The sequence below is a fragment of the Betta splendens genome, chromosome 3, assembly GCF_900634795.4.
Source record: "Betta splendens chromosome 3, fBetSpl5.4, whole genome shotgun sequence".
NCBI classification, from domain to species: Eukaryota; Metazoa; Chordata; class Actinopteri; order Anabantiformes; family Osphronemidae; genus Betta; species Betta splendens.
In genome coordinates this window covers 1292570-1316176 of record NC_040883.2, presented here as the reverse complement: position 1 = coordinate 1316176, position 23607 = coordinate 1292570, and the positions used below count along the sequence as shown (strand labels likewise).

At 49.5% G+C, this 23607-nt stretch overlaps 3 protein-coding genes across 7 annotated transcripts; 1 reads left to right on the top strand and 2 right to left on the bottom strand.

The window, feature by feature from the left end:
* Window positions 1-1169: 1169 nt before the first annotated feature.
* On the top strand, window positions 1170-4562 carry LOC114852693 (uncharacterized). 2 transcript variants are annotated; one of them, XM_055507576.1, is made up of 6 exons: window positions 1170-2250; window positions 2363-2445; window positions 2993-3550; window positions 3642-3710; window positions 3787-3865; window positions 3948-4562. In XM_055507576.1, exons 1-6 carry the CDS (start codon window positions 2003-2005, stop codon window positions 4114-4116), a joined length of 1206 nt encoding a protein of 401 aa, XP_055363551.1. In that variant the 5' UTR covers window positions 1170-2002; the 3' UTR covers window positions 4117-4562. The 2 variants fall into 2 exon arrangements, with proteins under 2 accessions (XP_055363551.1, XP_029001084.1); XM_029145251.3 differs by lacking the exon at window positions 1170-2250 and having other exon boundaries at window positions 2280-2445.
* On the bottom strand, window positions 4484-14123 carry LOC114852692 (excitatory amino acid transporter 2-like). Of its 3 annotated transcripts, none has more exons than XM_041070121.2 (11): window positions 13917-14123; window positions 9360-9499; window positions 9134-9286; window positions 8787-9037; window positions 8596-8704; window positions 8398-8524; window positions 8087-8320; window positions 7447-7641; window positions 7233-7367; window positions 6770-6980; window positions 4484-6125 (listed from the first exon to the last, which is right to left on the bottom strand). In XM_041070121.2, exons 2-11 carry the CDS (start codon window positions 9487-9489, stop codon window positions 6054-6056), a joined length of 1617 nt encoding a protein of 538 aa, XP_040926055.1. In that variant the 5' UTR covers window positions 9490-9499; window positions 13917-14123; the 3' UTR covers window positions 4484-6053. The 3 variants fall into 3 exon arrangements, with proteins under 3 accessions (XP_040926055.1, XP_055363548.1, XP_029001083.1); XM_055507573.1 differs by lacking the exon at window positions 13917-14123 and adding an exon at window positions 10775-11125; XM_029145250.3 differs by lacking the exon at window positions 13917-14123 and adding an exon at window positions 10803-11124.
* Window positions 14124-19383: 5260 nt separating this feature from the next.
* Window positions 19384-21277, bottom strand: slc35c1 (solute carrier family 35 member C1). 2 transcript variants are annotated; one of them, XR_003785427.3, is made up of 3 exons: window positions 20616-21277; window positions 19883-20517; window positions 19384-19582 (listed from the first exon to the last, which is right to left on the bottom strand). XR_003785427.3 is itself a non-coding variant. In XM_029145245.3 (2 exons), exons 1-2 carry the CDS (start codon window positions 21145-21147, stop codon window positions 19937-19939), a joined length of 1113 nt encoding a protein of 370 aa, XP_029001078.1. In that variant the 5' UTR covers window positions 21148-21275; the 3' UTR covers window positions 19384-19936. The 2 variants fall into 2 exon arrangements, 1 of the variants encoding a protein (XP_029001078.1); XM_029145245.3 differs by having other exon boundaries at window positions 19384-20517; window positions 20616-21275.
* Between the last annotated feature and the right edge of the window lie 2330 nt (window positions 21278-23607).

The window sequence follows — 23607 nt, the reverse complement described above, 5'->3', positions numbered from 1 at the left end:
GTTTATTAAATTTGTTAGAGCAGTTTAAATCGTCCCATCTCGCTTTAGCTTTAACCCTTGGGATGTAATGAACCTTAACCAGAAAAGGAGCGGCACATTTAAAATTTGTTTTATGTTTTGTCATCTTGAGCGTTACCTGTAATGCCATAAACCTGAATAACTGTATTAAAACTTGAATGCACAAGGTGTGGTTCAGGTTTCCTTGCAATAGATGTTGCATTTCACAGGCAGTGAGCTGCTTTAATGCTTAACCAAAAGTCATTAAGCGCGAACGGACAGGTCCCACTGTGGTTGTCCCAACACTGGCTTGGATGATATTCAGTAGGTCGCACATATACAGTTGCAAATTATTGGTGAACCCAGTGCAACAGGGACTATTTTGCTGTGGCTTTGGAGTATGAAGCCATAAAGCAGTGACAACAGCAAGGGAATCACTTGCAGCAGCTGCTAATTGCCCGGCGGGCCTGTCCTTAAAAGACATTGTGTTCTGTTGCTTTGCAAGTGTTTATCCATTCATATACTTAATTATGCACAAACACAGAGCGCGTCCAGCGTCATTGGATGTGTGTGGATATAACTTTGTGTTTCTAAACCACAGAAGAAAACCAGAATGCTAAATATTTTTGCTTCTCCGAGCTGAGTCATGAAGCCAGAGGCGCCTTTGGCCTGAGCTCGTTTGTGAAGTTTAGGTCTGTTTTACATTTGGATCTTCGATGTAGCTGGAAAGGAAAAAAGGCCACAACTTCAAACTTTCACATCAAAGTTGGTGAGTTGATCAAGCAGAGTGAGGGAAACTCACACAAGAAGAAAGCGGTCAACAGCTCCTCCCTTCTCACACCCAGCAGTTTGCCACACCGTGGGAACAATGTGCACTGACTCACAAGAGTCGAGCTGCTGAAAGTTGACTAGGAGCCGCTTGTGAAGGCCAGGCTTGTGTTGGGCCTTCAGGTTGTGTCCTGTTGCTAATCCATTGTAAATCTCAGTTCTTAACAGTAAAACAATTTAACCTTTAGTGGGTGTGGAGTGCAGGACGGGACATGTCCTCACCCACACATGCTGAGTAATTCCTGCTACGTGCTGATGAAGCCTGAGAATAAAGCTCCAGTGACGCCTCGAGTTCCGCTGCATACCACTACGTCACTCAGCTGCAGGGAGCGGATACGCAGCCACGGTTGGATTCCTATTCCTGCTCAGCTCCATGACTGTGGACTCTGTTTGCATAGTGGACAACGGCACGATAAGAAAGCACAAATGAGTAAGAGAGTGTTGTTGGATGCACATGCACTCAGTGTCTTAATATGTCTGAGATCTTGAACTGTTTCCAGCCAAAAAAGTTTCTACTTCCCTGAGTTTGTTTTCACACATTGGAAAGTTTTCCAACCTGTTTTTCTTGAAATTCTGTTCTATTTAACAAACACTCCAGCAAAACTAAACTTGTCCTTTTATACTTAACAATTGTATTTCCATCCAACCATCTTCTACCTCATCCCCATGCGGGTCGTGGGGGTGCTGGAGCCCATCCCAGCTGTCTGTGGGCGAGAGGCGGGTCCTCCCTGAACAGGTCGCCAGCCCCTCGCAGGGAAACACACACACAGACAACCATTCGCACACACACTCACACCTACGGGCGAGTCACAGTGACCGATGAACCTAATGCATGTTTTTGGGCCGTGGGAGGAAGCTGGAGAACCCAGAGAGAACCCACGTTAACACGGGGAGGACAGGCAAACTCCACACAGAAAGGCACCCGGTCCGCTGTGAGGCGACAGTGCTACCCACCGCACAACCGTGATTGTATTTCATTCAATGTAAAAAATAAACATGTACATTAAAGTACAGGTACTAAACAACTAATGGGAGCAGGGTTACGTTATAATAGATTCATCCATTTACATCCAAACTGGACTTTGTGGTTTCTGTGTATATAAACAGTATGAGGAAATTGCTTCATGTGGTGCAACACTTCCTCCTGTGAGATTAGGAAACTCTAAGGAAGCCTTTAATGCAGGTTCAGGCAAGAAGCAGCTTTCAGCCTCCGCTCATCCCCGCGCCGAGGCTCCGTCTCCAGATCCCACTTCCCTGGCTTCGTTTGTGTTACTGCATGTTACGATCAATAAAAAGCTTCCAGGTGCCTTCCTCGTATGTCACTGAATGTTTTCATGTGTCTAATATGTGTCTGAGTGTTTTGCAGAGGATGCCCGAGGAGGTTAAACACAAGGGAAGGCGTGTGAGGAAGGAGGCGGCTCACAGGTGTGCCCGTCTTTGTTGACCCACTGGAACACCCACTTCCTGCTGCGTATATAAGGCGTGATTCATCAGATTTGCAGGTTAGTGTGTTAAAAGATTCCAGCTCTCTCAACAGGTACAAGGAAGGAAGGATGAGGAATCTTCTTGTGGCAGTGATAGTGGGTCTTCTTGGTGCGGTCCACTCAACACCTGTCAGTAGTAAGTCAAAGTGATTTTTTCTAGTATCTGCTTTTTTCAGCGTACATTCAAAGGTAGTTTCTCTGTGATGTAATAATATTGTGTTCATCAAAATAGAAGCTGTTTTGTAGCATAGAGACTTCATTTTCTAGCCATTGTCTCCTTTGCCTCGTCCTCCACAAGACTTGCTCTGCCGCCACGTGGTGCTCTTTATGTTTCAGCTGTTACTCTTTCAATGGGAGTGAGATGTCATCAGTGCTGCAGTGGTTTCACATCCACATCACAATAACGTGCTTTTGTGACGTGTCTTTGTAAAATGTTCTGGGCTGTTGTGGGAGACGCATTCACGTTTCGAAGCTGGTTCACAGAGTTGTTCTATTCTGGCCTCTTTCTCTTTTATGCCGATGACATTGGCTTAGTTCCAACTAAATCAGAAACAGGAGTCTTCTATTGTGCGCTGGGTGTGTCGCACTTGCAGAAGGATAAAATTCGTTAGTTCAGGAATTAGGCATGAAACGTGTTCGTTTGTTCTTTCAAAGTTCAACTTTACTTTTCTTTCGTATTTTAGCTGCGACTCTTACCAGCGCTGAGAATGACGTTCTCCACGAGGCCATGGTGGATGAGCTGCTCATCCCTTCAGTCACCACTCAAGCACAGAGCAAGGCCAGCAGTCAGGCATCACAGCAGCCGAACGCCCACCCCGACAGCAGAGACGTGAATGGGAGCAGTGAGAAGTCTGGATCTGGAGTCTTGGAAGAAAAACTGGAGTCGATCACTGAAGCAGCGTTCACCGAATCTGGATCAGGAACGTTTGAAGACAAAGCAGAGTCATCCATTCAAGCAAAGGCTGCAACATTCACCGAATCCGGATCAGGGATGTTTGAAGACAAAGCAGAGTCATCCATTCAAGCAAAGGCTGCAACATTCACCGAATCCGGATCAGGGATGTTTGAAGACAAAGCAGAGTCAACCACTGCAGCAACAGACACTGTGGCATCAGATGAGCTTCCCGGGACCCAGAGCTCTGATGGGAAGTCTGGACGCAGAGTGAAGCTAGACCACGAGCCTTCTACCATCTCCAGTACCACCTTCAAAGAGAAGCTGGTTCTTCCCAAAAGTAAAACTGGTAAATATGACAGACAGAGAAGCTCCGTCTACAGTCGTCTCCTCAGCACCAGCCAGAGTTTTAAAGCTTGTGTCCGTGTTCTTAATTCAAGGTTTATACCAGGAAATCCCACCTTCTGATAAAGAACCGGCCCGGGATGCAGGACATGAGAGGACTCCAGGTGAGTGCACAGCACATTCAGAACCCTCCGGTCTGCAGGCTCCGCCTCCATTAACTGCTGCTCCTCCACGTCTCAGGTTGGATCGTCGTTCTGACCTGCATCGTGGCTCTTGCCATGCTGGTAATTGTGTGTGTTGCCGTTGTTACCAGAGAAAGGTGAGGCCAACGAATCCCAACAAAAACACACATTTCCCTCCATCAGAAACATGAAATCAGAACCACTGCGTCCTCTGTGCAGGTGGAACGGACCGCACCAGGCCCTGCAGCCGCAGATCACGACCGGTGAGGAGAGGGAGAAGGAGATGGAGAGCTTCCTGCACCACGACTCGCCCAGGGAGAAGGGAGGCCTGGACGAGTACACGCTGGTCCCTCTGGAGGCGCTTCCACAGAGCTACAGCACCCACTGAGGCCCGACCAGAACCGCCAGAACCAGCGGCTTTGGAGCGACAGTAGGGACGGCAGCCGCTCTCAGCTCTTCCATCACCTTTGGTTGTGTATTTATTGCCATATCCACTACTTCATTTCACTATTAATGGTCTAAATCTTGTCAGCAAAGAGGAACAAATACACAAATGTTTTATTTCCTAGTTTTCTTTAAATAGGAAACATTTGTGTCTGTGTAAAATATTGTGTGTGCTAATATTGTTAGATTATCTTTTTAGTAAGATAAGAATGTATTTGTAACTTATATTAAGCCTGTATTTTTACTTCCATCGCTATCTTTTCTTGGTGCCAGCATCTACTGAATGTACATGTGCACAAAACCACAGCTGCTCATCGATTAGCGTTTATTTGTTTCAATGGTATTTACACACGTCACAAATGTCAGAGCCAATTAAAACTCTTGAACCAATCTGCAGAAAATAAAAACATTATTGATTCTTTTAATGGTTTCACACATTCATGGAACCATGCAGGTTGCACGGATGAAACACATACATGAGGACTGAGCAGAACCCACTGATGTCTGCGCTTAAATAACCAAATCTGCTGTAAGTAAAGAACAGGATCCACTCATTCAGTCACTCAGTGTGAAGAACAGTGTGTTTTCAGGTGTTAGAACGTGTTTGTCTATGTCTAAGTCATGCATGTTTATGGTTATAGTCAGTAAAAACAATTCTGGTAGAGTTATCTAAAGAAAGTATTTACACAAAGTGCAAGGAGGCACTTTAGACATGAATATGTATAGAAAAGAAACACATCCCATCATCGCTCCAGCTTCAGATTTATGCTCCAGGCAAAATGCGTCTTTAGACGTGGATTATTTGCTTTAGAGCGGCCCAGACGCCGGGTCTCAGGACGCGGTGAAGCTACAGGGGGTCGCTCTCTCTCCCGCTCTCTCTCTCGCTCTCTCTCGCTCTCTCTCGCTCTCCCTCGCTCTCTCTCGCTCTCTCTCTCGCTCTCCCTCTCTCTCTTTCGCTCTCCCTCGCTCTCTCTCGCTCTCTCTCTCTCTCTCTCTCGCTCTCTCTCCCTCGCTCTCCCTCGCTCTCTCTCTCTCTCTCCTACTGACTGCACGCTGCAGCTGACGTTCTCAAGGCAATGTTGTCGTACGCTACAGTAAAGACATGAAACAGAACAACGCGCCGGCAGCTTCGTCCCAGCTTCCTGTCGCCCTCATGACCTCCACACAGGCCGAGGTTTGACTACAGGAACTCGCTGCTCAGAACACATAAGAATAATAACAACAAACAAACACGTATTTAAATAGTCAGCATAAGTAAATGAATGAATAAGAGCCTTATCTTCATCCTGCGCCGCCGCATTTAGCCGTGTACCTCCACCTGGTCTGAGTCCTAAGCTTTGCTCCTCGGCTCGGCCACGTGTGCCACATTAATCCCGTAAGTCGAACCGTCAGAGCCTGGACTTACATCATCCGCTCACGCTCTCACCTGGTTAAAGCTTTAGGAACATTTCACGAGACAGAAAATCAGAGAAACGTTCAACCTGCATGTGTCTGATTGAGTCGAACTCTGCTAACGATCGCTTACTTGTTTCAATACAAAAATAATAAACAAAGAAAATAAAAAAATGAATAAATGAGATGTTGCACAGGGAAAAGGGCTTTTTTCTTTGACAGAACAGGGAGCTTGCAGCAGCACCAATAAGGCCCTGAGGCAACCGAATATCTCATATTCTTCTGTACAAAGTTCATGAATTGCACAAGTTCCTCGCAGTTTGTGTCTAGTTAGTGCAAACGCCGGGTTTGGGATCAGGAGGTGAGTCTTCTGCAGGAGGAACGCCGGCCTGGTGTTTGTTGTGGCGGTGCAGCTTCACCACCTGCTTCCACGCGTTCTTCTCTCCCTGTGTCACTTCCTGCTGCTTCAGACAGAAAGCAGCACAAGCTCTACTCGCTTTTCCACGGGTCCTCCTCAACCGGAGGGAACTCTGCCGTGCTGCCGTTTGTGCCCATGGTGACCTGGAAGCAATCACCAAGAACATCTAACTGCTGGGCCAAGGCACCGTCACACAAGCACACGCCGGGAGCAGAGCGAGCAGCGGTGTGGTTGTCGCTGATAAATCACAACATAGTGATGAGAGTTGGCCACGTGCTTTAGGAAATGAACTACAATGTTCATCGAACTAGAGAGTAAATGAATGGTGAACTTCTCATTCCCATGTTCCAGTTGTCATTGAGTTAGGGTCAGGTTGAAACAGCAGTCTTTATGTATACCACAGTCACTGACAGGTGTAATTTGGTCAGGGCTAATAACAAATACACGTCCAATTAAATAAAACAAGAAAGAACAGTGGCTTAACGAACAGAGACATCGCACAACAAATACATACAGTATGAAAGATAAAAGTGCACAAGACAATAAAAAAACAATAATAATAATTTGAAATAAAATAAACAAACTCTGCTTTTAACAGCTGGTATCACAAAAACTGCTTTTTCAAGTCATAACTGGTGAATAAATAAATATAAACATATTTAGTTTTTCACCTCTTTACAAACCAAGTGACATTATTCAGGAAGTGACACAAACACAGAGACACGTGGAGCAACACAGGGAGGGCGCTCTACATACACGTCTCTATGTCCGTTAACGTGAAATGTACCTTGCAGTCGTCTATCAAGATTGAGTTGTGATGAGCAAATACATTTTGGTTGGTGCTGTTTTCAAAGAAGGATTGTGTCTTTGCCATCTCGAAGTCGTCCATCCGCGTCTGCTGGGCGTCGAAGGTGTCCAGCTCGTCTTTTGAAAGGTAGTAAACGATACCTGCTCCGTACGAGTCTCCCACCACGTTGACCGAGGTCCGGAAGCGGTCCCTGTGTCCGAGCGGAGACAGGACACACAAAACAGCCTCGGGTTAGTCGGTCCCGCGCTGCACAGTGACCGACAGCCTGAATGCGGCCAAAGCGTCCAGAGCTGCTGTTACTGGGTCCAACAAGCACTCATCCCCTCCGTCCTCAACGCAGCAAGTGAGGGAAAAGCAGCCACATTCGCCAAAAAGGACAGGACGTTCACAAAAACACAGTAGTTAATCAGTAAAACATTCACAGCTGCAGAGTCACACTCACAGCAGCCAGTCGACGGCCACCAGGAGGCTGATGTCCTGCGTGGGCAGCCCCACCGCCGTGAGGATCAGCAGCATGGTCACCAGGCCGGCGCTGGGGATGCTGGCGGCGCCGACGCTGGCCAGCGTGGCCGTCATGCTGCAACACAAGGCGGCGGCGGCGGTCACGCACGGCGGCAGCGCCAGCAGCGAGCGGCGGTGTGCGACCGCCTCCTCACCTGACCGTGACGATCTGGCCCCAGTCCAGCTGGATCCCGTTCATCTGGGCGATGAAGATGGCGGCGACGGCCTCGTACAGCGCCGTGCCGTCCATGTTGATGGTGGCGCCCACCGGGAGCACGAAGCGCGTCACCCTCTTGTCGATGCCCAGGTTCTCCTCCAGGCAGCGGAAGGTGACGGGCAGCGTGCCGGCGCTGCAGGGAAGGATGGAGATCAGGTTCAGTTCGCGTTGGACTGTGGCGCCGCACACGTCCGCTTATTAAAAAGGGAGAGCGACGAGAGCCTCTCACATCATGACTACAATAAGCACCGTCCTCCGTGGACTACGACTACTTCACTGCACCGCGGACAGGAACGTTACAGTGGGGAGCTGCTTTCCTCAGACCTGGGGGCAGGTTCTAAAGATTTAAGAAAGATTTAACCCTTATTAGTCCCACAGTGGGGAAATTTGTTCTCTGCTGCCATAGTGAACGGCGCTCGGGGAGCTTGTGTAAAGTGACTCGCTCATGGTCACACCTGATTCCGCGGGCAGGGATCGAACTGCGGACCTTTGCCTTCCGAGGGCGAACCATTACCAACTACGCTACCAGGCCAGGAGGACGTGGAACTAGAGCTCACCGCTCCTCAAACCTCATGTACCTTGATGCTGTTCCCAGCGCTGTGACCCACGCCTGGAAGATTCCCATGAAGAACTTGAAGGGGTTCTTCTTCACTATCACCAAATAAATGAGCGGCAGGAAGATGCCTCCGTGGATGATGAGGCCCACGATCACAGTGACCATGTACATCCCCAGCTGCTTCGCCACCACCTCCAGGTCGGCGATGGAGATGATCTTCCCACAGATGAGGCAGGCGATGCCGACGGGCGAGTACCTGAGGAGACGCAGGCACGGGTTCGTCAGGCCAGCGGCGCCGCTCGGCCGAGCTTTGGGCGCGGACGCAGCACCTACCACATGATCGCGCTGACGAGCCTCATCACGATCTCGTTCAGGACGTTGAAAAAGTCCAACATCAGCTTCGCCTTCTCTCCCATTTTGCCCATAATGACTCCGAAAGCGACAAAGAACCCGATCAGACCTGGAGACACACAGAACGACGGTTGGTTTCGGAAGCGAGCGCCTTGGCGGGGTTTCGCTCCGTTCACTCACCCAGAACGTTCATCCCGCTCTTGAAATGAAGCGACTTCTTCACCGTGAAGTGTGGATGTGCTTTGGTCCGGTTCGTGGGCACCGGCACCTTGGTGGACATGGTCTGGGTCTGCACAGGAAGAAGAAGAGCAACGAGCTGGAGCGCGGACTCATGGCTCAGACCAGGCGCGGCCCAGGTTCCGCGGTCCTACCTGCTGGAAGCACGCCTGCACCAGGTTCTCTGGGAACAGGTTCCGGATGAGGTCGAAGAAGGCGTCCACGCTGGACACCTCCTCGTTCTTCTTGCCGTGGCCCAGGTTGGCCCTCAGCTTGGGGTTCCCCGGGTGGATGAGCAGCACCAGGATCACGCCCAGCACGGCGGCGATCACCGTGGTGGACATGTAGTACACCATGGCCCTGGTGCCCAGGCGCCCGCTGGACTTGGCGTCCAACCCGGCCAGACCTGAGGGAACAAGGCCTGAGCTGAGCCTTCGCAGCAGCAGCAGCACCGGGCTCCGTTCAGGCCCGGCCCACAACAAGTAGCAGCACTCACACCCACCTGTGACCAGACTGGAAACAACAAGAGGCAAAATGAGCATCTTCAGCATCCTCATCAGTATCTCCCCCGGGAAGCCGATGATCATGATGACGTCAGGAGGCAGAGGCGAGACGTGCCGCAGCAGCATCCCAGCGATGGAGCCCAGAAACACGCCTGAGAACACGCATCACGTCAGTGCATTCTGGGTAAAGGCGTCAAAGCGGGAGCTTAGAGTTCTGTGAGGTACCGAGGATGGTGAGCGTCAGAACCATGTTCTTCATGACTTTGTCACACAGGCCGCCACACGCGCTCTCTGGACCGTCCACCGTCGGCTCCAGGTGGCTCTCGTCCATCCTCACCTCCACCTGCTTCTGCATCGCGTCGGCGCTGAAACAGCGTTAAATACAAGAACGTGTTGATTTATAGCGTGTCTGCGGAAACGTCAGGCGGAAACGAGCCTCGGGTCACGACAACAAACGGTCTTCACTAATGAGAAGCAACAAATTAAAAGACTGAACCAATATTTAAAGGTGACATTGGTCCTAAAACACAGAGAAGCAGCACTTGAGCCAAACAGTTTATAGACGTGTGAATATGTAACCAGCTGCATTCACTCCCCGCTCCGTCAGACAGAAGCTGGTGATGACTGGTAGTAACTAATGGACGCACGTGTGATTAAATGCAATTCCATCTGCACCATCTGCGTCCTGAGAGCAGCGAGGTTGTGAAAGTTGCACTTGATCATTTGTTGTGATACAATTAGGTCTGGATCGGAACAGGGCGAGTTAATAATCTGCATTATTCAAGCAGACAGTGGTGAGTTAGTCACAGACTTGGCTTATGTGCACACTGATCTCATGTTCATGCAGATCGGTCTCGTCCCGTTTTTACCAAGCAAACCTCCAGAACCTCGAGACACGCGTCGTGGTCTCATTCATTCCTGCTTTGGTTCCTGCTGCTCCACTCTGTTACTGAGCAGCCGCTGTCTCTGCTTTGTTGTGGTCTGGAGTAAATCCTCTTTGACTTAAAGATCATCTGTCCCCTGTGCAGCCTCTCAATCCTCTGTTATGTAACACTAAATACTCGTGTCACTTTAACACTTTGACCTTCATGACTTCATGAACACCTGCAGAATCTATGGAAACCCTGAAAACTAAGGTTAAAAAAATGCTTCCAGCAATAAATGGTGGATTCGTTCTTCTCTTCAACTATTCACAGCTGAGTCTGAGTAGTAAAGAAACATGATGATCACATATTTCACAATGCAGTAATTGAAATCATTTCTCTACTGGACATGAAAAGAGGAGAACATGGAGGAAGGACAGAACAGCTGCCAAATCAATCACACCTGTCTGATAAACGGCGCTGCAGCATCAATGGCCGTTAAGCCTTTAACGAGGATAAAATTAGCACCTCCAGCACACAAGCGCCGACTTATGTAACAGAACAGGGGCTTCCCAGCAAAGTCAAGGTGTCACCACCACGCTGGTCAGAGAGCGAGCCGACTTCAGAACACAAACGACTCATCTGCCACTAAATATCCCAACAATGTGAAACAGGTCCATCTACTAAAGCGAACGCTGCAGACACAGTGTGTGTGGTTCAAGGACCTCAGGACAAACACGCGTCTGCAGGTTCTCTGCACCGTCCGGGCGCCGCTACCTCATCGCTGCAGGCTGCTGCCGCTCACCGTCGTCTGCAGAGACTGAACCTGAACTCGTGGAGCGGTGCTTCAGCCTCTGGTGTCAGCAACAAAAGGCAAAGTTAGGTCATGTCTTGTGCAGTAGATCCAGGGAGAACCTTCAGAACCTTCAGAAGTCCTCAGGCCGTTGGAAACCGACTACGAAGCTGCAGAGAAGCTCCGAGCAGCGCTCCGTGTGCCTCATTCAGCTGCTGGGAGGCGCCTGAAGGTGAGGTGAGACGTGAAGGTCTGACTTTAGGCAGGAAGGTGGAGTCAGATTAGCAGAGGAACCAGAAGCCTGGAGGCGGATCCGCCCCGTCTCTTTCTAGTAAAGTGTGTTTGCTGCTTTAAAGCTCTGGGACAGGAGTGGTTCATGCTCCCACCAGGAAGCTGCTCCTGAACAAACAAAACCTGCAGCTGCTCCATAAGACGCTATTTCTTGGACCTCCTGCCTTCGTTCAGTCTCTGACATGGTCATTGTGCATCATGTGCAGACTCCGTTACCATGGCAGCGTCTATTTCCTATGTGGGGCACCCGTCATGCTGATGGTTCCTGTGATGTCGTCAGAGCCGTTTGAACGTTTGCAGGCATCATGCTGTTATTATGGGTCAGCGCCGACGCCGTTCACGCTGCGTGAGCCTCATTAATTCTCCTTCACAACATAAAGGAGCTGATAAACTGGGCCGATGACAGTTAATGCTTCATCCTTTGACACGGGATCAAATCTTTGCTTGGTCAGAATTAAATGCGGGTTGAACGCCAGCTGTCTGGCAGCAGATTGACTGAGTGTCAGAGCCGCGCAGCAGCTGCAGGGACCGGATCCATCAGCTCTGCAGAGCTGCAGACCAGACGCCGTTTAAGAGCACATGGCAGCGCGTCGGCCCGGCAGCTCCACACCTTCCTCCCTCTGCACCTGACCTCATGCAGCAACACCTGACCAGCACAGCACGCTTAGACAGCAGGTGTCTATAATTACCTAATCTGTCCTGAGCCTCGCTAATCCCACACACATACATGGACTCACTCAAAGTCTACAGCTGCAAGATTCCCACACATCAGTAAACAGAGTCCTGTCGTGACGGCTGTGGTCGTTCAGTCACTAGTTTATGATGACGATGTGAACGCAGGCTCACGTTATAGGAGGAAACATTAGGCTCATGTGTCCAGTCATCCCAGTAAAACAACACAAGCACCTCCACTTCATTTAAAGGGGCTCCTGAAGCTTCGACTGGAGGATTTGTCCTCCATCATTTGCCAAATAGCCTCTTGTAACTAGGCTCCTCTTTGCTGGTGTTTGTCTTCATGGCATCAGCAGCCAGAACACACTCTACTTCCCTCAGTCACTGATTCATTCTGGCTTTTGATGCACGAGGAGATGCTCTGGACCAGGTTCAATACGAAGATGACTCCAAAGATCTGCTGGTTGACGCTAAAAAAAATAATGATGCATGTGTATGAAACTGGAATCAGACCAAGAAGTGACTATTTGTACAAACAGCACCAGCAACTTCCCCAAAACCCAGCGCTGCTTCTGCTCTGGCTCCGAGCATGTGTGAGGTGAGTCATTTTACACTGATGCAGGTGGAATATGTGATCAATCTGAAACCTGCACGTTAGAATGGAAGTTAAAAAGAATACATTTCCCAGCATGCTCCTGCCCCAGTGCGTAACACAAGGAGGCCAGACGTGACGAAGGTGAAGAGTCCCGTTTGTCTTTTCATGCTCAGTTCAGTTCTTTGCTGTGCGTTCAGTTTGCAGCGTGAACCACAGTATGAATCCACCTGTTTATTGTCCGCGGCCACGGTTGTGGATCTGTTACATGTCCTTTGATTGTAACGAGGCTCCAGATTGGAAACAAGCGCCTCGTCTTTGCTTGTAGGAAGCTGTGGCTGCGACGCGGGCGCCGCTCAGATTAACATCAAGCTCGTTCCGCGTTTGAATGACAGCGATTGCAATCACGCTGCTCGGCTGCTGATGCTGCATCAGTGATGATTTTAATGACATCTGTCTTTAGAGCAGCCGTTATTTCTTTCTTTTTCAGGATGGGAGCCAAAGCTCAGCAGCCGCTCCTGATTGTGAACGTTAACTGCTCTTACTTATGCATGAGATGTACAATTAACACATTTCCGATGGGACGACGGCTCTTGACTTGCTCTGCCATCATGTCCTCCACTGGAGCACGGGTTTGAGTAGAAACTGCTGCTTCTGCTCAAACTCCTTCTTTTTTCGTGCCCTTCTTTACACCGAGCAAAGCAGATGACGCTGAAGTAGAATTACTGTATGCAGCTCTTCGTCCTAACGCGAGAACGCAGACGTTCTCTTGAATCAGAAAGTTTCCAAGGAACTGAAACCCAGCAGGTTTATAGGAGGCGCGGTCGGTGGTTCTGGTTCTGGAAGCTAAAGTCCGATAGGCCGGCTGAGACTATTGGACCTCTACAGGTTAAGAACGTCCTCGTTGCCTGAGGCTCTGAACAGACTAAGTGGCTGAAAGGAGTTCCTCACAGTGAAAACAGGGGAAATGTGTCTATGAAGCATTGATCAATAAAAATAATCACACATATATAAAGCAGTTCTGCATTTGATCTGTTTGTTTAATTTACTGTCTGAAATGCAAAATGACTCACTCCAGTCACATTCTCACACAAGCAGCATGAAAAGCAGCCGAGTTGGTTTTACTCAGGATTTACAATCTAGGCCTCGGAGCGATTCTTTTGAACTTCATCCTCATGCAGGCTTGTCTCTGCTGCTGAGCGTGGTGGGAGTGATTCTCGCTGAGCGTCATATCTCTAATGATGCACATGTGGCCCAAGGCGGGAAGCTTTGCATTGCTTCAAGAAACTGTCACTTCCATAAAATGCATGAGTTGACTTGTTCTCGTCCCGAGATGTAAACTCAATAATCTTTTAATTCACCAACAGGCGCGTTTGTGCCATTCCAGGGTGTTGGTTCAGAGCTGAGCTTGTTGGGAAACTTTGTGCGCCGCTGATTTTCACTGACAGGCCGTTTGCTCGTATCCTGAGATGACCTTCAACGCAGCATCAGTCAGGAAACAGGAGCTGGGCTGCAGCTGAGGACCAGCGCTCAACACAGGACACACGGAGGCGCTCGTGAAGAACACTCACCTGGGAGGTCCTCTTCAAACGCCGGCTGCTCGGACAAAGTAATAATTTCCTTCGGCTGTGCAGATTTAAAGTCCTGTTGGCGTTAGCAGGTGTTCTCCTGTCAGGTAAAAGCCCTGCAAGCAGTGCACATGCACCGTGTCCACACCAGAGCACAGGCAGGAGGGGCTGAGCCGTTCCTCCGCTCAGGTGTGCTCTCCCACTTAAACGGTAGAGATTAGCAGACGTTCCTCCCATTTTTAGAAGCATGACGTCACGCTGAGATGGAAGCCTTCGCTGGTTAAGACTCTGACCCACGCATCCAGAGCAGCATGGCTCCACCAGCGTTTACGCCTTTATTTAATCAGCCTTTTCATGTCTACACACATCAGCTGTGCTCAGGGAAGAACCCGTTCCTGTTCTGACACTCGTTTCTGGGGTCTGCGTCGTGGCTGCAGAGGCTGCAGGGACGAACAGCTGAGCTGCTCACTGTTAAAGTGGCCGTGCTTAAAGCGATGGAGCGTCTGCGTCTCAGGAGTAGGGGCTAAGTTTAGTAAATCCTCTCATGGGGTTCTGAGCGACAGCACAGTCTGCAGAGAAACGCAGCCGTGCAAAGGTGCAAACACGCTGCGCTCCGGTCTGCTGGTCCGCCGTGCATCCACAGGAGGCTGGAGCTGGGTCTGCTGCACGTGCAGAAAACAGTGGAGCTTTTGGGAAATTAGTTGGATTCGCTGCAGAACATTTTAGAGAAAAATTGACTAAAAAGGACAAAACACAACTTCTTCCTCCTCCGTTGCCGTTTGAGATATTTGAGGAAGACGGTGTTAACGTGAAGACACCATAACGTAGTGGGTGTGACTTTAGAAACAGATTCATTTGTAGGAGCAGTGACCCAAATACAGAACAATAGCAGGCGAGAGGCGTTCACAGTGGAAGATAAAGATCAACACACCTAGAAATAAACGACCAGTCGGGTCTGAACCTCACGGGAAAGTGACAAAGCATCAGCAGCAGCGACCGGCTGTGACACCAGTCACCTCCACCTGCAGAAACAGCGGCGGATTCAGACGCCACACCTGAAAACGACAGGTTCTGTGGTTTGTGGAATATCAGCTAATATGGATCAAGATGCACAAATATTTAGGCTCCAAACCAAAGGGAGCTGCGTCCCAGCAAAGCAACAGGATCATCGTGGATTTCCTCCTGTTCCTCCTGCACCGTGTGACCTGGTGGGGACATTTCACTATGAGTCGCTATTTACATGGTCATTCTATTCTCTAACATGCAGATGAATTCAAACTAAGTCTTAAACATGACGATAAGCACTGCAACACGTCTGGATATTTAACACAGAGATGAACGCTTTGCAGGAGAAGATGACTCTGAAACGTCCCAAGCTCCTCAACGCATGGAGCATGTGACGCATCTCGTACCCTGATGAGCTGCAGGCTGCTGCTTGACCTGTGGTTCCGCTGGGAGCAGTGGCTGCTGCGGGTTAGGGTTAGGGTTAGGCTGCCACCATGTGGGCCCTGCTGGTCAGACGGAGCCTCTGGGAGGTGAATGGAGGTCGACACGGAGCATCTGACGCTGCCACAGAGAGACGAGAGAGGCCTCAAACAGGACTTGATAACGAACTGGAGCATAAAACTGGTGGAATTGCACAGAAGTCAAGGCAAAGCTCAAGAAAATGTCTTTAATCACCTGAACGTCTTCCTTGATCGACACGAGGAGCTGTGGCAGGATTCAGCAAATTTCATGGGCACCTATTGGTACATGATGGTCCCACTGGTCAGAAGAGCGTCAGTCAGCAACTTGATCTCTTCATCCTGACACTGATCCGTGAGGAAAACAGACATTTGGAGGATCCGCATTCTTGTTTTCTTGCCAACACGTAGACGAGAAGATTAAGTGTGGGCAAAGGGAGGATAAAGGTTCGTGGCCTTGCGCTACGCTAAGCTCAGTGTCTGTGTGCGCTTCGAGCCCTGTGCTCAAAGTGAACCTCTCGGCTGTGGAGACGTCCCCAGTCCTCCACCTCCAGAGGTGAGACACATCTGTGAAAACCTGCTAAAACAGACACATCCTGGCTCATCTGAGTGGAAGAGCTCAGCTCCATGACGTGTGATGAACAGGAGGAGAATCAGGCTTCTGGATGTGACCATGTGCTCACATGTATGTAAAAAAAAGGCTGTGACCTTTGACCTATCGCTCTCACAGGAATGGACATGTTTTCGTCTGTTCACAGACGCCATGGACTTGACTTTGAGAGCAGCGCGTGCCGTCTACACAAACACAAACCTCTCACAGGTGCTACAGACGCTGACTGGTTCCTGGAGCTGGAGCAGCTGGACTGATGCAGGCTGCAGAGACCTGCTGTACCTCAGTGAGCATGTGCTTTTGTTAACGTCGTAACAAGCGACGCTTTTTAACAGTTAGCTTAAAAAGAGCGCGTGTCTGTTTGAGCCCAGGAGGCAGCAACACGACTTAGACTCAGCACCAGTTCCAGCACCAGCAAAATGGACCAGTTAAAACATCCTTCTGCTTCTTCCACCCTTCAGTTTTCTCCTTTTCAGGCGTTTGAGCGGCGCTCAGGTGACGTCCGCGGGGAACGAGGCAGATGCACGATGGGCAGATGGAGAGAGTGACTGATGAATCTGTGTCACTGGCTGCTCCGCATCCTCCCTGTGTGGGAGGCTGCACACAGGGGAGGAAACGGGGCTATTCTTATTCTGCGGCGTCCACACATGAACCAACCACTGCACTGTACACATCACAATGTGTCACTGCAAATAGCAGAGCAGCGACGTGGTCTGATGAAACAGCTGCAGAGCCAAACATTCACACCAACCAGGATCGTGTGGTGGAGGGAACACAAAGCATCAGAGCTGCTGCATGAGCAGGATGTGCAAGCGACTGCTGGAGCTTTTCATCGTCCAAACAAAAGGTCCAATTATGTGAACTCCTGCAGGCGCGTCTATCTTACATCAGCCGACTGTCGATCCCCACAGAGTCGGCTGCAGATTAAGGAGAAACAAACCAGATCCTTTGTGTCGGTCAGAGAAGTGAAGCAGCGACGCCACATTCCAGATTTAGAGTCAAAGACGCTCAGCACAATAAATACAAACGTGGTGCCGTTGGACAGAAGCAGCAGCAGCAGCAGCAGCACGGCTCCGTCCTCCCCTTGTGTCTGTCACACTAACAGAACCGGACAGAATGACATCTAAATGCCAATTACCCCGGGGCCACGGAGAGATAAAGACTGGGAAGAACCAGGGGAGTGAGTGACAGTCCACCTGTTGGCTTTTCATTATTAACAGCAGCTCCACCACCTCTGTGTGAAGTCACTGGGAGCACTGGAAAGAACAGCCTCAACGGGTCCCAGTTACTGGCGCCACAGAACGGCGCTGTCATCCGGACGGCGTATGACAAAGGTCGAACCTCAATAACGGTTCATTATTAGGTCATTATTAGAGTCGTGAGCTGAGGTTGATTTTGTCTGAGAGGAGGAGTTCTGAACCACAGCTCTGTTTCAATGAGCAGAACAGGACGGGTCCGACCCGCGACCCCGGCGCCGGATCAGCTGGATGCTGGTGTCGCCACCCGTCAGCTGTGCAGCCACAACAATTACATCAACGATCCCATTATGGCGAAGGCCGCATGTCCAGATCAGCAGCTGGTGATGCTGAACCTCTGCACAGTTTCCTGGTGCGTGTCCTCAAACAACACATGGGCAACATTTCAAGATGACTGAACAAGTCGCTGAGGTGTGAAATCCATCTTGGCGTGTGATCGCGCGGCAGATGATCCTCTGAAGCCCAAGCCGGACTCCGTGCTCTCCATGAACCACATCTGACATCACGCTCAGGCCGTCAACGTGGACCCACAGCGCCGGAGACGGGCTCAGATATGAGCGATGGACGTGTTAATGAGGCGCAGGGACAGGATCTGCCGCTGCTGCATGTGACGAGCGCCAGTCGCTTGAACTGAGACTCAGATGGTGTCCAGAGTCAGAGCTGCAGTGAACGCACGGGGCTGAACTGGGACCAGCCGAGCGTCCTGATGGCAAACTCAGCAGAGACAGGGTCAAAGTGGGACCAGCTCCCTCCGGGTTTTCTACACATGCTCCTTCTCAGCCTCATGAATCCATTTCATCGTGTTCTTTGCTTCAATGAGAAGCAGACTCGTTCGTCTCTGCTCTCCCTGCGTGTGCAGAGCGTGATCCGTGGTTGACTTGGCTGTGGAGGGAGGAACAGCAGGTCTCACTGGAGCTGCACGGTAAATATTCCCAATCCTCCCCGTCTCCAACTAGACGGAGCCGCACAGCTCCACAGACGACACGTCCTGTCTAACGACCCCATCAAACGTTTGTGGCGCCAGCCTCCGTTTGTGTGCCAGGAGCAATGAGGCCGACAGCATGGTCACGGCCCATTTCATGATTGCTTTGCTTTTCCTCTCCTCAAGCCTTTACATAAACCTCCACTAACACGCTGATACCTGCTCTCTGCCTGAGACGCCGACAGAGGAGCTCAACGTGAGCGGGTTTCTTTGATCACTGCAAAAAGGTTCGCTGCAAATGTGACATGTTGGTGTTTTGCTTTGATTGTTAGTAAAATTATTTTTTCCGTCTAGCGAAATGTGGAATTTCTAAATGTGATGATTTATGATACAATAGGACACATCAAGGTTTTTTATTGAATGTCAGTATATGTAAATAAACCATCTGAACCAATAAACAAAGACTTCACTGTTTTCTTTGCGTTTACAGACCTTGGCCACTAGAGGGCAGAGTTGTGTTTCTCATCTTCAGCCTACAATTGATGTGTTTTATGGCTCGTACCGGTGAGTGTAGTCCTAAATTGCGAGTCTGTTTCAACTCCAGTGACAAACTCAGACGATAGTGAGAGTTTTTCTGTTAAGTTGTGAACTTCCCATCGCAGCCTTTGGTGCCACCATCGTTACTGACGTGCGCTGCTCACAGAGGAACACATGTTGGTGGGGGACTGCGTCTTCTACACGATGACACATTTGTCAAAGCCTCATTGATGTCGCGGTCAAAGCTGCTGCTGAAATGAGTTCTTGACCTCATAGACCAGTGTTTTGGTTGGTGTAATTACCCATGATGCTCTGTTTGCTATATTTAACTCCCTGATGCGCACTGAAATATTCCACTCAGAGCTCAGACTCTTATATTCACTGACCTTCTTCACCTCCATCAAGTGTTTACAAGCAACTGACACAAGGAGGAAATCAGGAGCTCGGAACCACATCACCAGCAACGCGGTCCTGAAGAAGCGAGAGCCGAGACACTTAAATGCAAGTAGGCAGTGATTGGATGACAACAAAGACGCCAAAAGCAAGAATGAAAAAAACTAAAATATCCACAAGTGCTTGTGAGAAATTCCTGACTCATTAAAAACCACAGGAGGGAGCAACAAATAAAAGAATGGTCCGTTTTACGCAGCCAGAAGTGTGAAGATACACTCACAAGACCAAACGTAGTAAAAGTCTTTTATTTAACTCAAAGTTACAAAATGCAAAACAACGTGTCGGTTTTATCAAATCATCATAACATCAGAAATGTCATTTAGTGTAAATTATCATTGATTAAAAGCTTTCACCACAGAATCAAGGGACTCAGAACCTCCAGGGACCAGGTTTCCTTCCACTGGTCCAGATTATGACCGGCGTCGGGCCTTAAAAACACAGACACAGCTGTGACATACATTCATAGAAATAGCAGCAACCAGCGTCTGACATCCCTTTAAACAATATTAAAGTCAGAACTAAACACTCAGAAAAGTCTTCCTGGAACCGATACCTCACAAACCCTGCAGCCGCCAAAGCTCCTTCACTTGGAAAGCACACTTCAAGAAACGTGTTTACTTATGTAGAACCAGCTTTAAAAAGACAGTACACACACTTATAGTCACACGGTAGAAAAATCACCAGATAATAAAACCCAGCCACCGAACAGTACAGACGCGACGCATCACCTGGATGTGATGGGATGTGACTTCACAGCCTCACGCTTTCAGCGCGTGCAGTGGTCACACTCCGACGGCGCCTTTGTCGCCCGCGAGCAGCCTCTCTTTGGCCGGGTCCTCAGAACCTTTGCTCGGACTGTTCTTCATTTCTAGACTCTTGACCCACGTGTAGGCCGACGAGCCAGCCAGAACCATCATGTTACTGGTCCACCACAGCAGGCTCTTACTGGAGGAGTTGTACGCCACTGCAATGACTGTCTGCGCGCATGCCTTGGCGGTGCCCGACACGTTGTGCGACAGCGGGCTTGTGTACTTGATCTGCAGACCCGTGACGTAGCCGATGGCGAAGCCGAACGCGCCTCCAAGCGTCATCATGCCCCAGAACCGGAGGTCGGCGAGGCGGCTGAAGGCGGCCACGTGACGCAGCTCCCCGAAGAGCAGGATGAGCGGGAGGAAGAGGACGCAGGCGTTGACGTTGTTGTAGTAGGACAGCTTCCACACGTTCCCGTCCACCGCTGGCATCACCTTCTTCATGTAGATGGCGTTGAGAGAGACGCAGGCGCTGGCCAGAACCCCGAAGGCCACGCCGGACCACGACAGCGAGCCGGCGATGCCTTCCTGGTCCACGCCGAGCCAGAACCCACCTGAGACAACGGATGACGTCACACAGGTTATTCTCATGACCATTACTCTAGCTTTGACAGCGTCTTTAAAGCACCAGAGCGGTGCCAACAGAACCTGCCTAATATGACGCCGCAGCACATCAGCGCTTGGACGGACGTGGTTTGCTTCAGCACCACGTAGGACAAGAGCACGTTGAAGACGGTGCTGAGCGAGCGACCGACCGTGTAAAACGCCACCCCGACGTTCTTGAGGCACAGGTTGTTGAAGGTGATCATGCTGATGAACACCACGGACAGAGGCAGCACCTCCCGACACGTCTTCAAGTCCAACCGGACGGACGGGAAGTCGACCAGACCCGGACACAGTCCCGCCAGCAGCTGCATGAGCCAACACAGGCCGACGGTCACCGCGCACTGGAAGAAGGTGACGAAGAGCGGCGCGTCCAGCTCCCGGTCGTCCAGCAGGTGGCTGTTCAGGAACACCATGGTGATGGACACGGACCAGTACAGCGCCACCACGGCCGCGATCCTCGCTGCCCGCAGCAGGAACGTGTCCTGCGCGTCCGGGTCCATCCCGTCCGGGCCGCTCCCGTCAGAACCACCCAGAGCCATTCTCAGAATAGTGGAGCGCTTGGTGTGCGTCCGGTTCATGCCTAGAACCGAGCGACGACAAGCTGGGCCACCATCTAAACGGCCTGACACGTCCTGTAGCTCAACACCAGCAAAACAGGCTCCGGACACGCACGCGGATGACGTCAGCGGAAGTAGCTTACTTCCTGTGAAGCTTCTTCAAAACAAACCAAAAAAAAAAACTTGAACAAAGACTGAATGTTGGTGCTAGTGTCACTCATTGCTATTAAAGCATCCACCGTGTATCGATGTATTTATGTTATTTTTACTAATTTATGTGAGTGTAAAGATGACGAGGAGGATAAATATAATTACGTGTATTTCTTAGTTAATTACCTGTCAACATTTGTGACATTTACATAGCGTTGCTTGATTAGTACAATTTATAATGCACTAATAAGGGTCACACATTATTTTTTAAATTATTATTATGAGCGTATTGTGAAGTTTCAGCTTTTATCTTGGTGGTGTAGATCTAAACCGGAAGTGGAATCGCGACAACTTCCTTTATTAGATTTCTAAAAAGAAATGGAGGTAAACGTCACTTCTTTCAAAGTAAATAATAATAGACGCATTTATTAATCCAACCTTTTACCTACTGAATATTAATACGTTAATCTTTAGGCAAAAAATGCAAATAAAACAGCACATTTTTGAGACGGTTTACAGCTGGTTCCGTCAGATTGAGTACTAAGACTTGAAAACAGTAGAGGGCAGCAAATATTCATCAGTTCTTGTGATCGTTGCTACAGCAGAATCAAATAGGACTGTAGCATTACAGTTATAAATCCACAACGTTTGGCACAAGATCCTTTTCCAGATCTTGTGCCAAGCGTTGTCACTCCTCACTCCCTGCATGTTTTTCTGATTCACACAGACGGACTCACTGATTTAGGGAGCTGTCCTCACGTGAGGACAAAAACGTCGACGCAGCCTGAGCGCATCCACCAGGGGGCGCGTGACCCCGTCCACCCCTTCGCTTTGTGAGCAGGCAGATGATGTGCTGGAGCTGAGATTGCTATTCAGCAGGCGGTGTGTGTCCCTGACCCTGCCAGCTGGGGAGGATTCCACACTGTTCAAGCAGGCGCAGAGATCCAGGGAAGATCATGAATCACTCCCTTGGAGGAGCGTGCGTGAGCATACAGTACCAGGGCCCAACATTCAGTCACAACTGTGGCACCGACTGTACAAGAACACAAGATCAGACGTAAAACCGCAAACGAACACGGGCAAAAGATCAACACTTCGCTGATCTGTGATCTGTGTTCCCTCCATCCATCTGTGTCTGCCTTTACATCGTAACATGTTACAGTGAATGTTCTCCAGATGGCACCTTTTACCACAGTATAAGAATAATACTTTACCCATAATTGTTTTTATGTGTATTGTCCATCACTGCTTTATCGTTTTGCGTACAAGTACAATCATAAATTGTCACGATAAACAGTAAACTGCATCTCACTTTAGCACATTTGGTAGAAAACCTTCTGCCTGCTGTGATGTACAGTGACTTGAATCTATAACCAGATGGTGATACAGTTATGATGCAGCAATTATAATAATTGAAACCTACTTATAAGTGTCAAGGGCATCATTTACACACACTCCTCTTCATCCTTCTGTTAAATGTTAAGTGCCTCTCTGCCAAATGTGATGGATGATAATCCAGCTGATAAATCCTCTGCTGGATTTAGTTCCAATGTTATAGAGAATAATGTGGTTAATGGTCATTTTAGGCCAATATGGTAGATGAGATTTACAGGATTTAAGGCAACAGATGAAAGCACAATTGGATGCAAAAATAAAAAACAGAAGTTGCAATGAAACAAAGCGACAAAGATCTGCCTTTACTCACTCACTGGACTAAACATCCAGCTGCTGAACAGCTCTTTTTACTCCTGCTCTAGCAGGTTCCCCGTCCAAAGCACCACGACGCGGTTCCCAAGTACTCGACAGGCAGCGCAGCTCACAAGACAATCACTCGTACATTATCGCTGCGTGACTGACTCAGTGCCACTATTGTGTTGCTCTATAGGTAATTGCTATTCATAATGATTCTCTCAGCAAGTGCAGTGAATAGATAGAGGCGAACTGTGTGCTACAGTCCACAGGGCAGCTTAATTTCAAACACATATAATCCTCCCAAGTGGACCAGAGCTGGTTCCCTGCTATGCTGCGTTTACTGCTCTAATCTCCCTGAGGTTGTAACTACGTCTGCACTACAGAGGCACAAAAGAGCCTCGGTCCCAGACTGTGCTGCTTACAGCTGGAGTGTTACAGGCTGAAGGACCAGGGCACGCGTTGGGGCGAGTCACGCTGGGGTGGATTCAGCTGCCAGCAGATAATGGTAGGAATGCCCCAGTCTGTCCATCTATGACACATCACGACGTCACCGATCATCACTTCAGTGCTTCACATGTTTTACAGAGGTCCACGCTTTGTTTGCGGCTCTCTGACATAACTAATCTGTTTGCATCTTGA